This window comes from Bicyclus anynana, chromosome 14 (genome assembly GCF_947172395.1).
Source record: "Bicyclus anynana chromosome 14, ilBicAnyn1.1, whole genome shotgun sequence".
NCBI lineage: Eukaryota > Metazoa > Arthropoda > Insecta > Lepidoptera > Nymphalidae > Bicyclus > Bicyclus anynana.
Window position 1 is genome coordinate 270,496 of NC_069096.1, and position 14,691 is coordinate 285,186.

A 14,691-nucleotide genomic window follows, 5' to 3' on the forward strand; every position below is an offset into this window, starting at 1 on the left:
TCGAATTTGAATACAGCGTCCATCTAGTCTGAACGGAGATAAATAAAACAATCCGTTGATTTAAATCTATTTATTATTCTGTAAAACTATTGCAATGTATGTATTGCGCGCACGGCTGCTAAATAGCAATGGTTGCTTTAAATATTTAAACTTACAACTAAAGCTTATAATTTATTTATAAATATCTAAATGATTATTATCTAAAACCTTAACACACGTTAATTCTTTTCTGGCATATAAGTTCGAGTCCGACCTCCAAACTTTTCACTTACATGTATTTTATGAAATTACATAGGTCAAGGAATAACATCGTGAGGTATACCAGCATACCTGAAAATTCTCTATGCATGTGAAATCTGCCAATCTCCATTCTGAGAGGAGACCCGTGCTCAACAGTGAGCCGGATATGGGTTGTTAATATAACAAGGATGATAAAACTAATCAACTAAAACTCATGACTTTGATTTTCGAAAGGACAACAGTTCTCGTTGATGAGATTGTCCATCCGCCTTAACCTAGAGAACTATTTGTTATCTTAATTTATAAAAATATTCAGCAATCAGAGGAAACGTGGAACTAGTTACATCTCACTCTAGCACACGACACACGCTACATGTGTCCTACTCTTAAATGTATTCAATTGAATATTTTAGAATGCTATATTATCACCAGATAACATCTTATCTTTCTTTATAGATAAACTAATTTATAGAGACGTGCGAGATGTCATGTTCACTAATTAATGTGGAGTTGTTAGTAGTAAACATATCAAAATACAAGTTGTAGGTTATGGGCCTACTAGTGGAAAATTATTTTGATTGATTCATATTTATTATTTTCTTTACAGACTGGATACATTCAGTATCCTCAGCTGTTATTTAATAATCACAATTACTTTATCAAAAGTTAGTGAATAGGCCAGCTGGCCCTGTGAGCGAGGCACGCGACCATTTATTGGGGAACGTGCTAATGACGTCCTCAGAATCATCTCTTGCGCTCAACAATAATATTAATATTTGAATTAATATATTCCTTACTGTAACGGTTGGTGTCAAGTAAGCTGACTGAAGAGTAAACTAATTGTTGGTTTACTGGCGGCTGGCGCGCGTCGAGCGATTGTGCCGATGTCAAGTGTTTTTGGTTTTGATTTTTAAAAATTGATCTTATAAAATAAAAGAACGCACAATAACGTAGAAAATTTCACTCAAAAACTAGCCAATTTTACTTTGACAGTTTTAGAATTATTGGTAAAGATAATTATAATTATACCTTTAAATATAGTCCATACTTAATAAAATCCCAAATTCAGTGCAAATTCAACCTTAAGGATTGAGTTTAAGATTGAATTTACAAATGCGACTACTTGAATTGAGTGCCAAGAAGTTGTGTTTGGCACTCATTGAGTGGGACGTTTTTTGGTCGCTGATTGTGCATCCACGTTTTGATAGGAGATCGATGGTTGTGGTGCAAACGCACATGACGCGAATTGTGACGCGTGTCAAGTGACGTCTACTCGTTGAAGGTGACGTCGAAGAGCGCGGTGCAGGCGGCGCGCGCGGCCATCTTGCGCGCCTCCTTCTTGTTGGTGGCTGCGGAAGCATACTTTGGTTATTTGATGACTGGTGGGTCTTTTTGCCATTTAAAAACTGTACTAAAGTCAAATTAGGTTTCGATGTAAACAAATCGCAACGCGGCTTTCTAGAAATAAAAGAGATTTCAAAATCGGTTCACTACATCCACAGATTAACTTTACAACACCACTGACTTTACCTCTGTACAATGTTATTATAAATTATTAATTATAAATAGTTAACTATGCACGCGCGGTCTCACAGATGGTGTTGATGGTAGTGGTAGTGCCGACACAACTGCTGACACGGAAACTTGCGTCCACGGCCTAAACATCGCTAGGGTTATTTACGTTTTAAATTATGAATTTCGCACGACCACTCTATTTCTTTCAAATTTTTTATCTGTGTGACGTTTAAAACTTGAATGTGATTTATGGGAAATTAAGACTGAAAATTTTACTTGGTGTTTAATGCTCTTAGTTACTTATGTAAGAAAAACTTTCATAATTAAAAGTTATTATTATTATTTCAAGCATACAAATTAATTTGCACTACTTTGTATAATTATAAAAAATTAATGATTTATGAAGTTGTATATAGGTTGTCAACACTTGCATGCAGTTGATTGTATATAGTGATGTTTATTTACATGGTACGGAGTATACTGCACTCATGTATGTGCTCCATTGTTAACATTGTGCTCAGTTGAGTAACATCTATTAATACAGCCAATATTAGTAAGTAAAAATAAAAAATAATGAATTTGTATAATGCATAACGGTATGTATGTATACAGGCCGCGAAGTGTAAGTAAATGAGTGGTCACCTTTGCCCATGAAGGTGGTGCCGTCGACGTCGATGCCCATGGTGAACATCATGTTCTGCGGGCGGTCGCCCTCCACGCTGAGCTCGCGGTACTCCAGCTGCGGCCGCATGTACGACAGCAGCATGGACGGGTGCATGCTGGCCGCGTTGTCGGGCAGCGTGCGCTTCTTGGGCGGCGCCTTGGCGCGCGGCGGCGGCGCCTCCGTCTCCGGCGCGCTCTCCTGCACACGTGCCCATCGCCGCCAGGTCACCGACGATACCATCGCGACAAAGTGACTCGACCAACGGCGGCGCAACGCAATTGCGTTGGTAAGAAAGAGATAGGTCTGAGGCAACTGCGTCCGTCGCCATTAGACTACATTTTGTCCAATTCTCTTATGTTTTTTTTTTATTCTTTACAAGTATTCCCTTGCCTACAATCTCACCTGATGGTAAGTGATGATGCAGTCTAAGATGGAAGCGGGCTAACTTGTTAGGAGGTGGATGAAAATCCACACTCCTGTCGGTTTCTACACGACATCGTACCGGAACGCTAAATCGCTTGGCGGTAAGTTTTTATCGGTAGGGTGGTAACTAGCCACGGCCGAAGCCTCCCACCAGCCAGACCTGGACCAATTAAGAAAACCTCAATCGGCCCAGCCGGGGATCGAACCCAGGACCTCCGTCTCGTAAATCCACCGCGCATACCACTGCGCCACGGAGGTTGTCGAAACACTGATGCCAAGCGAAAAATAATTATTTTGTCATATTTTGCAGACCACCACTAAGCAAATCATGTAACATATCCTGCAACAGTCGACACACGAAGAGCACAGCAAAAAACAATCTGCACGCACCTCCGCGGTCTGTCCGCTGACAGAGTTGGAGGCGCGCAGCTGCGGCACGCGGTGGCCGTCGTACTCCCACTCCGAGAACAGCTTGTGCAGCGCGAACGACGCCAGCTGGATCATGGGCAGCGTCTCCTCCGCCGGGCCCTCGCCCTCCGCCTCTGAGGGACATCGTAGCGTCAACAGACGACTCTACTCCACTCTGACAAGTGTGAGGTACAATCAGTACTTCTAGGGATACAAAAATGAACAGGTTGCATGCTCTAATAGAGGATAATATAACGCGGCAATATAAGAGCAATCACATTCTTTTCTATAATGTTGCAGCGGTCTAGTTAGTGAATATGACTCCTAGTGATGAGACATTTTTAAATATGACAACATATTATAGTGTTGTACAAGTATGTGTGAGTTATTGACTGAGAACTTGTAACTGCACATACGAATAAAGATAAATTACAATACAGATAACGGGTAGTATTAACAATTATTATTTATGTTATTGTGGAGGGGAGGTATTTATATGAGTTATTGCGAACTTGGTATAGCCCTCGCCCTCATTATTATTATTATATCATATAACTTATTTATTGGTATAAATAAGAGGGTATTTGATGACTTGAGCTCAGTTTTTGTTAGGCAGCGTTTGACACTTGTAATTATTGATCATAAATTGTCTAGTGTGAGCATGGAGAACATGTCAGACAGGCGAGGTGAGTGTCAATGCATCATATAGGGATCCCTTAAACCTACACTAAAGGTCACAAGTCCTGGGACCCGCTCAAGGTGATTCCTCTACCACAAAGTGTCGCTGCTACCCGTCACGTCATATACCCAGTGACACGTACCACTGCTCCCCTCTGCGGGTGCTGCAGGAGTGGTCTCCGACACCTCGGGCAGCAGCACCTTGGCCATCTTGCGCAGGATGAGGTCGCGCACCGCCTGCTCGGCCGCCGCGTTGCGCGCCGTCAGCTTGGTGTCGCCTGCACATCCAACGACGACATCACAAGTGTCATTCTCACTTTAAACAACATCCCACAATCTATACTTAAAATAAAACTATAACATGTCAAATACTACTATGTCATTGAAGATATTTTAAGAAATTTAGTTGGAGGACATTATATAATCGATAATGAAGTCAAATATATATATATTTTTATTGACCAGGCATCGCGCTGAGACTACTGAATGAATTTAAATGAAACTTGGCACTTTGAGATTATATAGAAGCAGGTTATAGGATATTTTTTGTCATGAAAATTAATTTGAAGGTGGTAAAACCGGGGTTCAAAGTTTGAACGGAATATCCTTCACTATTCAAGTTATGAAGAGTTTTCCAACAGCATTTGTTAACATTGGTATGTGTAGTACTAGAAAAAACGCTAAATGTTTTGGGGTTGAAAGTGTACATATCACGCAGAAGTCACGGGGGTCCGCTTGATTTACAATGATATTAATAATATGTTGTTTTATGGACACAGCAAAGGCGACAGCACAACAGCCGAGCTCTCGCAAGGCCACCTACCGCCACAAGTGGAGACACAACGCGCATCGCACTGCCACGAGCAGGCAACACGCTGTGAGCCTCCAGTGTGGAACATTAGTAATAGCAACATATAAGAGAAGCTCGGTTGAGTTGATGTGTGGCGACCGTACCGTATCCCTTGTAGTTGTTGCCCTCCAGCGTGAGGTCGGCGCAGAACGACTGCCCCGTGGTGTTGTAGTACTGGCTGTTGCCGCCCACCGGCGCGATGACGAATTGCTGCACAACACAAACATTATATTCATTAGTAAATATTTTATTTACTTTTTTTGTTTAATCTTAAGTTAAGTTAAGTTAGCCCTTGACTACAATCTCATCTGCAATCTAAGATAGAAACGGGCTAAATTATTACTACGTCTATCATTTTGACGAGCTCTCCTTGGTGGGGTGGTTCAATTCCTAGCAAGGGTCAGTTTAGGATTTAATATTATCTAAAATGGCTCAGGTCTGCACTGGTGGTAGACTCCGGCTGTGGCGAGTTACCACCTCTGGCCAAGACGTGTGCGCCGGTACAATGCCGCGTAATGAAATGAAAAACTAAAGGAATAAGATGGAATTTTTTTTTTTATTGCTAATTATTCATTATTATATTAATTTACGTAATTGTTGTTAGAGTTAAATTTTGAAAAGCATATTATGAAAAAAGTTTGTGTATGCGAATGTCAAAGAGACGCCTAACGTTTGGGTCTTTATGATGTGGTGTGTTTCCTGACTTGATGAAACATAGTAAAGTGTTATCGCCGCTTTGCAACGACGCCGCCGCATTAAATTTACATGTTTTTAATAAATAGTGTAGGAAATAGTATTCTGAAAACGGATATGACGTCGCTCGATCTTGTGTTGGCTAGGTGGCGCGACTTATTTTCGTAAAGAAGTGATTTAGAGGGAGGTAACGATCGGTTGGCGGGAACGACTTGCGATATCAGGCGCCCGTCGTACCGGTCGGCTTCAGTGTGCTCGTGGCGTTCGAGCTGTCCACATCTCTTGGGATAGGCGGAGAGAGTGACTTAAGTGAAAAAAGGGAATGTTTGTTAACAGTCAAAGGTACCTTTAACCCTACACACAACTTTCACAAGTGCGTGACTTGCCATTCTAGGGTCTTATTTTGGTTACAGTTTGTTTTATTTTTGTAATCCACTTCTAAGTCTGCTAAAAAAAGTAATTCCATTGTTTAAATCAGGTAATACGACTAACCCCAGCAATTACAGACGGTATCAGCAGTACCCACCTTCAGTAAAATTTTAAACTTATGTTAAATCAGTTACTTAGTTATTTTAGTATTAATAATCTATTTCACACTAAGCAGTTTGGTTTTACAAGGGGTCGCTCAACAATATTATGCAGGTGTGTCAACATATCTTTGAAACCTGGGAAGCGTCACAGGACGCTTTAGGAGTATTTTGTGATTTGTCCAAGGCATTTGACTGTGCATCATGAAACATTGGTCAGCAAATTACATTACTACAAAATCACTGGTAATTCCCTAAACATATTCATATTTGATGAACAGAATTCAGAAAGTAGACATTAACAGAAATCAGTCTACCAGGTCTGTTGTAAACATGGGGGTTCCTCAAGGATCTATACTAGGACCATTTCTTTTTCTCAATTATATTAATGACCTTCCTTATGTTGACAAGGATAATCATGAGATAGTTTTGTTTGCAGATGAAGGTGGTACATTGATTTGAAGTTAATAACTTAGTGTGTGTAAATACTTAATAAGAAGAAAACAAAATGCATCCAATTTACATTACCTAATGTTATGCTTAATAATGAGGAGCTAGATCTGGTTGATAACACTGTTTTTCTTAGAATAACGTTAGATGCTAAGCTTCAGTGGGGCAGATTAAATTAAATTATGATATAATCCTGACTTTTCAAAAGTGCTTGTAAACTAAGCCTAATAAAATTTATGGGTTTCACCGGCTACACAACGCTGCTTATTCTGGATCATCTTTAACCTGTGTCTAAAAATAAGAAAAAATTTGGGACGCAGGTACCAGCACCGTAACACAGCAATACTGCGTGCATTGCTGTAGTGTGCCGCAATATCTGTCTCTGTATCACAGCGCATACTTACATTGGACACCTGCTCCTTGGGCATGATTTCGTTGAGCACCATGAGCGCACTCTTAGGCGTGAGCAGGCGGCGCAGGTTCTCGTTCTGCCGCCACCGAGGCTCCTTGTTGGAGATCTTCCTCACTGTACACAGCACATACTCACATAGGACACCTGCTCCTTGGGCATGATCTCGTTGAGCACCATGAGCGCACTCTTGGGCGTGAGCAGGCGGCGCAGGTTCTCGTTCTGCCGCCGCCGACGCTCCTTGTTGGAGATCTTCCTCACTGTACACAGCACATACTCACATAGGATAACTGCTCCTTGGGCATGATCTCGTTGAGCACCATGAGCGCACTCTTGGGCGTGAGCAGGCGGCGCAGGTTCTCGTTCTGCCGCCGCCGACGCTCCTTGTTGGAGATCTTCCTAACTGTACACAGCACATACTCACATAGGATAACTGCTCCTTGGGCATGATCTCGTTGAGCACCGTGAGCGCATTCTTGGGCGTGAGCAGGCGCCGCAGGTTCTCGTTCTGCCGCCGCCGACGCTCCTTTGGTTTAAAGATATTTATTTCTCCAAAAAAGAACGTACTGTCACTTAACTTAGAGTTCATATATCGTCACTTTTGCAGACATCATGCATTATTGTAACAAATTTTAATTACATTGTTTTTTCAATATTTTGTCCAAGTTTGTGAGGATGTAGGATTTAATCGATTTCTTGAATGCTTTTATGTTTTTCAACTACTTAATGGAGTTTGGCAGATTGTTATATAACTGAGCACCCTCACATAATACGTTTTTGTTTCCACAGGTTTTTGTCTGTGGTCGCCAAACATTTATTTTATATTTATTCCTGAGATTGAGTATGTTAGTCCTATGCTTAAATGTTATAGTAGAATGTAGTGTGCTGGTCATGATTTTTTAAATTATGAGACAGGTATTGTATGTGTATAGTTGCGTGATATTGAATAGTTTTTTTAGTGAAAAGATCTTTTGTTGGTGTGTAAAAATTGTAATGAAATAGTGCCTTGATTAATTTGTTTTGTTTGCGTTGTAATTTATTAAGATGTGTCTGTCCAGCAGTTCCCCAAATATCTATTAAGTATTCCAACTGTGGCTTTGCTAGAGCGTTGTAGATAGTTGTTCTTACTTTGTACGGAATGCAATTCGATATTCTTCGTAAGACACCTGTTAGTGATGTTAATTTTGAAAATTGTTGATCAATATGAGAGTTCCAAATCAAAGTGGGTTGAAATCTAGAATTTTTTTATTTTTAGTTTTGAATATCATTTAAGATGCTTTAGTAGTGTTAATTGTTAAAAGATTATACAAGAAAAATTTACTTAATTTGTCTAAATCACTTTGAGCTTGAAAAATTGCTTCATGAATAGAGTCTGCAAAGTAAAATAGGCACGTATCATCTGCAAAGAGGGTTAACTGTCCTGATAGGTTAAGATTTATTATGTTATTAACATATATAAGCAAAAGTAATGGTCCTAAAATCGAGCCCTGAGGAATACCGCAAGTGACTAATTGAGAATTGCTTTTATTTTTAGATATTTGTACTATTTGTTTACGATTATTGAAATAAGGGGCAAAAACGGTTAAAGCAGTCACAAAAACCCCAATGTTAGCTAGTTTTTGTAAGAGCTATGGGTGGCTCACAGTATTGAATGCTTTTTTGCATTTTTTTGCTTTTGCTCCTTGGGCATGATCTCGTTGAGCACTATGAGCGCACTCTTGGGCGTGAGCAGGCGGCGCAGGTTCTCGTTCTGCCGCCGCCGACGCTCCTTGTTGGAGATCTACCTCACTGTATACAGCACATACTCACATTGGACACCTGCTCCTTAGGCATGATCTCGTTGAGCGCCATGAGCGCACTCTTGGGCGTGAGCAGGCGGCGCAGGTTCTCGTTCTGCCGCCGCCGACGCTCCTTGTTGGAGATCTACCTCACTGTACACAGCACATACTCACATTGGACACCTGCTCCTTGGGCATGATCTCGTTGAGCACCATGAGCGCACTCTTGGGCGTGAGCAGGCGGCGCAGGTTCTCGTTCTGCCGCCGCCGACGCTCCTTGTTGGAGATCTACCTCACTGTACACAGCACATACTCACATTGGACACCTGCTCCTTGGGCATGATCTCGTTGAGCACCATGAGCGCACTCTTGGGCGTGAGCAGGCGGCGCAGGTTCTCGTTCTGCCGCCGCCGACGCTCCTTGTTGGAGATCTTCCTCACTGTATCACACAACCACACATATACAACCAGACATATTTCATTTTATGAAGGCAAGAAGACAGAAGCCAACCTATGCTTCTCACATACCACCGAGTTTGGACTGTGGCGGCTTTATGAGGTAGTATCAGTTTTCAAAGGTCGGGACCCTCAACTGTTCAAGTATATAGCATATTATTATATATTTTCCTCTGCATAATATGAGAAACCATGTCGTCAGTCGCCAGTCACTTAGATTCGCAGCATTCTTCCGAAAACACCATTACAGATTGAGAGATATTGATCCCAATGCAATGAAAGAGAGAGCGATATCCTCGTTTGCACAGCTATTGGTCGACATTTGTCTTTCTCTCGTCTTGAGATACGTCTTGATGCGCATCTTAAGATTACTGAATCAGTAGTGGAGTAGATAAACTTAGGTTTAACAATGCTCGTTCACAATCATTTTTTAAACCTTCTAAATAGAAATAATTTTACGAACATTGCTTGGCCCCTAATTTAATAAAGTAACAAATGTATTGACTAAATAAAGTGTAAATACTAAACAACATAATATTATGGTTAACTGGATTAAATGCTTTTGAGCGTGTGTCGCATTACTGACCTCCCATTAGCCTGGGCTTCATCCACTGCGGCCGGCCGTCAGCGTCGCCTGCGTCGCTTGCTTCCGTTTTCATATCCACATCCTGGGCAGGAGCCTAGACAACGAGTTGAACTCTCAGCACACCAATTGCCAAACTCTCGATATATTTTTTGGCAGATTCTCGTTCTATACTTTAAGTTTGTAAACTCTATGGTTAAGCCCACATAATGAGAATAATCACAAATAGACTAAATGATACTGAGAAATTGGCAAATTGATACTCATTATTTGGCATTTTGGTAGTCTTAAAAGGAAATATTAGCTTGACAGATGAAGAAAACAGAACTATCTATAAATATTATAATAATGTAATGTTTATGTGTTGCCGAGTTTGTTGGGAAATCCGTAGATTTAACTACTAAACTGATTTTGAAAATTGTTTTGTCTCTTTATTGGTAAAAGAATTTTCAAAATCGTAAACAATATTTGTGAGTGTCACACGCTATATTTTATCACCGTACGAGAACTGGAACTACGGGAGTAAAGCTGCTAGGCGTCTGGTACGAGATAACTTTAGACATTAGCAAGGAGCCTGTGCTGCGTGGGTGGGCGGGTCATGGGTGCAGCAGCAGCGAAGCAGCAACGACACTTACCGGTGGTGCGATCGGTGGTGGTGGCTGCGGGGCTTGTTGCGGCAGAGGCGGCGGCGCGGAATTTTGAAATTTAGGGTAATTCTGGATCGGGTTGGTGTTTGTTGGCTAATGAAAAAAGAATGGATAAATCAATTAATTGACTTGATCATATGAGTATGATTCATCAATAAAGATTACACAATGATTCACGAATTAATGACTTTCTCGTACTTTGGGCTATATGGCATTGTTTTTGATTTCTATGACTCAGTATTATGCAAGTTACATGATCACCTTCAAACCTTAAAAAAGTCATCAGTCAAAAGGTTTGGGGCCCGCAATATGGGAGGCCACTACACCTGTGGCTATCGGGTAATGAGTTAGTTTACTTACAGGCTGGGGCTTGTTGTACTGCACTGGTTGCAGCGTGCGCTCCTGCGCCGGCGACGCGCCGAAGCTGCCCTGTGGACCCGCCGACAGCTGGCGTCAGTCAGCCGCTGGCAATGTGCGCTCGTGCACACGCAACACACACGCCTCCACACGCTTACACTACATACACTCACACCAATCATCACTAGTGACATTTTAACAACAGGGTTTTAAGAAGCTAGCCAGTTATCAAGTAAGCTATGGAAAAAGACAAATATTAACCAAATATACCACTGTATAGTTGGCATGTACCTCATGGGGTAAACAGTACTTTAATGAATATATGGAGAGCACACCATTACAATTTGTATGCTTTGGCCATTTGAATGTGTATCAACAGGATTTGTGCCTTTAAATAGGACTTTAAGGAGTTAACCAGAAGTGAAAAGAAAAGATTATGTGAGCAAAACAACTTCAATTTGAGCGAAAACACAAGTCACCGTTAATAAAAAAACAATGCTTTTAGTGGAAATCATTTGAAGGGCTCAATGTGAACATTGTAACATTTTGAATTACAATTCTGAAACACTTGATTTCTTAGAGAATATCAGTTGTCAGATTTTGTTAAAAAATCTTTTTGTTTTTTAAATAGTTTTTAGCTAATTAATAAAGGTGAAGTTAGGGAAAAAGATTAGGTCAAAAAGTCTTTGCCAAGGAGCATCTCTTTTTAGGTCTTTGCTCAACAAAGAGAGTAATAATTGATAACTTGCACACAATCACAAGTGAAACACGAGCACACATTAGACCACGTTCCGCCACATTCCTATCAAGGTCCTGACCTTCTAGAATTGTACTTCAACCTCTCAACAGTCACAACAAAAGTTACCATTTTGCTGTGATTGATTTATCCCTGTTACAATTCATAAAGACCAGTCTCAGGTTAAGATTGCGGGTCAGCTTACTGTTAGGCTAAGTCTAGAGAAGCCGGTATGTGCACGAAACTGCAGCCTCGTGACCATAATGTATTCTCGCCCTCAGCCACCCTCGCAGAGGCCTACACCTCGCCGACAAGCTCACACCATCAGCTACACTTACAATAACACCAACTGAGTAGCCTACAGGCTATGAGATACCAGTCCATTACTAATCTAACACATATAGTTTCTGTGACTACTTCTGTCTTTTTTATTTAATGAGATGACTTCTTGACAGACAAGAACATCAAACCTGATATTTCTAAGAACCATAGTTTTAATATTGTTATTAAAATTAAAATGTGTTTGTTTTATTAGACTACCTATATGAATACAACAGGCAAAGAATTAAAATATTACGAAAATGGCAATACTTAAATAGGAAACAGCATAATTATTGTAAATGGAACTATGATATCTCTTAACCTGACAGCTAGGGTAAAGAATAAGCAATGCCTTGGTGGGCGCCAAATGTCGCAAGAGACTCGAGAGTGTCAAACTCTCATCTAGTACGACACAGGCAGAGGGCGGACGGCTTTGGCACAGTGAGAGAAGGGCTGGCGACTGTGTGGCCAGTGCCAGGGGTCGGCCGGCTCTGCAGTGTGCTGTTAACATACAGCTCGTTATTCTTATTTATTTATCACAGCAATTTACTAGCAAAAGTTTCTTATTCATAGTTCTCATTTGATGTTTAATTGTTCACACAATTCAGATTAAATGCTTGTAGCAGTAAAATATAGATAGCTAAATATTGTTCCCATAATAATAAAATTGTCATTTTGAGTTATGCCATTAAAATCCCCATTTCATTCTCTAAATATCTGACTAACCATATTTTACATAGCTGCAACAGTTTATTTAAGAAATGTGAATTCTATAGACTCAAGGTAAAGTTCTTTTTTTTTTGGATAGAAGCAGGCGTTACTTTGCGGAAGTTCATCATGATTATACAGAAAGAAATTTTTTTTAGTACAGATATTTTTATATTTTGTACATAAACAAAATTTAATGATCACATATTTTTTCTTTTTTTTTTAACTCAAAAATAACAAAGTTATCGTTAGCTAAAGTTTAAACATTTAAACAGAATTTGAGGGTCACCCTATCGCTGTACTAGGTAATAGCACAGTAATAGGCAACTACAAAATCAGCTGGTAGGTACTAGGTTAGCGAGCGCCCGCGCCGAGGGCCGCTGACCTTTCTACGTTTATTTATTTTTGTACCTATTATTTTTTATAATAATTAAAGGTCGTCACTTTTGAGTTGAGTATCGATTTTCCCTTCATACTTTATTGGGCTTAGGACCATCAATAATGCGTAGTAATAATAATAAAAATTAAAACAGAGACTATAAAAATTATGAACTTTCGATTGGAATAATGAAATACAAATGATGATTATTATTACGCAAACTTTTGCATTAAAGCATGATTCGACTTAAATGCGCAAGCGACGGCAGATTGTCTGTCACTGGTCGCCCTTCGGCAATTTGGCAGGCGTCCTCAGGGATTTTTCGATCCCCTCACCCCTGCCACCCCCGTCAGCCGAAGCCGAAGCGATATGACTACTGCCGGTATTTCTTTGTCGGCGTCTTACAAAGTACCGCCAGCAGTTGCGCAGTTTGTTTGGGAATGTGTCCATTATTTTGTTATTTCAGAGACATAAATTGAAAAAAAAATTACATAAAATGTATCGAACTGTTTGTAGATTTATGTTCTATTAATGATACAGAACCACGAAAAAAAATGTCCGCACTAAAGTCCGAATCACCCTGTATAATGATTTATTTATTTTGCTATCATCCGCGAAAAGTCGACGAACCCATACGACAACGTCACCCAGGTCCGGCAAAATACTCTCTACGTACGTTTCACCCCGAAACCGGAGCATCCTCAGGAGATGTTGACTCATCTCCTGAGGATGCTCCGGTCCGGAAGTTGAAAGTTGGTCTATCTTTTTGAGCCGAACACGACTTACAGTATCTCTGGACAGTCAGGTGCTGTTAAAGTATTGAACAACATCATGTTGAGGTGGACTAATCTAATACTAAACAAAGCAATTGTAATTAATTACTAACCTCCCCAGCTGCCACGAAACTCCCCGGTGTGTTGAAACGACCAGAATTGCGGGTATTATCTAAGTTAAAAGAAAAATGATTTGAAAGTTTGTACTTGCAAGTTCAGCAATCTGCACATGCTCCAAAGAAATCAATACCATTACACCATTTATTATATTTATATTGAAAAGAAATTAAGTAGGTAATGTATATTTTTCTTGGTTTGAGAAATTTCGTACATTTTTGTATTGTTAAAACGTATTAACTGTAAATAATTTTTTAATTCTCACCAATCACCAATGGCGTTTTAAAGCATTAGCCGGCTCATTAAAAAGAATAATGAAAAGGTACTCACATTTATTATAAGACATAGCGAAAACTTCAGTTAACGGCACTTTTATTGTAATAAATCGATTTATGTGTTTAATAATAGCACTAAATTCATTTAAAAATTGATATTTTATAGACTCTTTCGCCTCTTTGTCAAGCAAAATCAAAATGGCGGTTTTGTTAATCTTTTGCACATCTTTTGACAGACTGTCACTGATCAATTAACTTGGACGTCATCAATGAATATATACTCCATTGCGCGAAATCGGTAGATATGTTCACAAAAATCTGTAGATTTGGACCTAAAATCGGTAGACGACTAAAAAAAATACTGATTGAATTTAAATCTGAGGCCATAATTTAAACAGATTATGCATGGGTTGGTTGCGGAAATAGTTAGTAGATACTACAGTTAGAAAAATGTTCCGAATTATTAAAGGGTTAGTCGTATTTCCTAAAACGCGTACTGAGTATTACTATTAATTTTAATTTTAATTACTAGTTCTCCTTGGAATAAATATATTCTTTGCCACTGGTTTCACACAATTTTTGGTTTGGCAAGGGTTTGGCCGGGTTGGCCATTCTTCTTTTTTGGGCCTTTTCTGCATTTGGCCACTAGGGGTTGGCCATTGTGCGTTGCATTGGGCTTAAGTAGTAGTTTAATATTTAAAGATC

The 14,691-nt window shown here is 39.9% G+C and overlaps 1 protein-coding gene across 5 annotated transcripts; it reads right to left on the reverse strand.

Annotated features, from left to right (window-relative positions):
• Positions 1-51: 51 nt before the first annotated feature.
• LOC112053895 (double-stranded RNA-specific editase B2) lies at positions 52-14,213 on the reverse strand. 5 transcript variants are annotated; one of them, XM_052885594.1, is made up of 15 exons: positions 14,042-14,153; positions 13,708-13,766; positions 11,619-12,235; positions 10,681-10,749; positions 10,309-10,413; positions 9,677-9,770; positions 8,953-9,074; positions 8,810-8,911; positions 8,667-8,768; positions 7,282-7,383; positions 4,883-4,988; positions 4,072-4,206; positions 3,233-3,384; positions 2,398-2,617; positions 52-1,589 (listed from the first exon to the last, which is right to left on the reverse strand). In XM_052885594.1, exons 3-15 carry the CDS (start codon positions 11,673-11,675, stop codon positions 1,510-1,512), a joined length of 1,446 nt encoding a protein of 481 aa, XP_052741554.1. In that variant the 5' UTR covers positions 11,676-12,235; positions 13,708-13,766; positions 14,042-14,153; the 3' UTR covers positions 52-1,509. The 5 variants fall into 5 exon arrangements, with proteins under 5 accessions (XP_052741554.1, XP_052741553.1, XP_052741557.1 ...); XM_052885593.1 differs by lacking the exon at positions 11,619-12,235 and having other exon boundaries at positions 14,042-14,213; XM_052885597.1 differs by lacking the exon at positions 14,042-14,153 and having other exon boundaries at positions 12,087-12,235; positions 13,708-13,761.
• Between the last annotated feature and the right edge of the window lie 478 nt (positions 14,214-14,691).

What these genes read in the sequence shown, in the direction of transcription:
- LOC112053895 (XM_052885593.1), bottom strand. An exon ending in CAACAACTACAAGGGATACG is followed by an intron (nt 4,207 to 4,882) that starts GTACGGTCGCCA and finishes TTGGATGTGCAG; the next exon opens with GCGACACCAAGCTGACGGCG. An exon ending in ACCCGCAGAGGGGAGCAGTG is followed by an intron (nt 3,385 to 4,071) that starts GTACGTGTCACT and finishes GATGTCCCTCAG; the next exon opens with AGGCGGAGGGCGAGGGCCCG.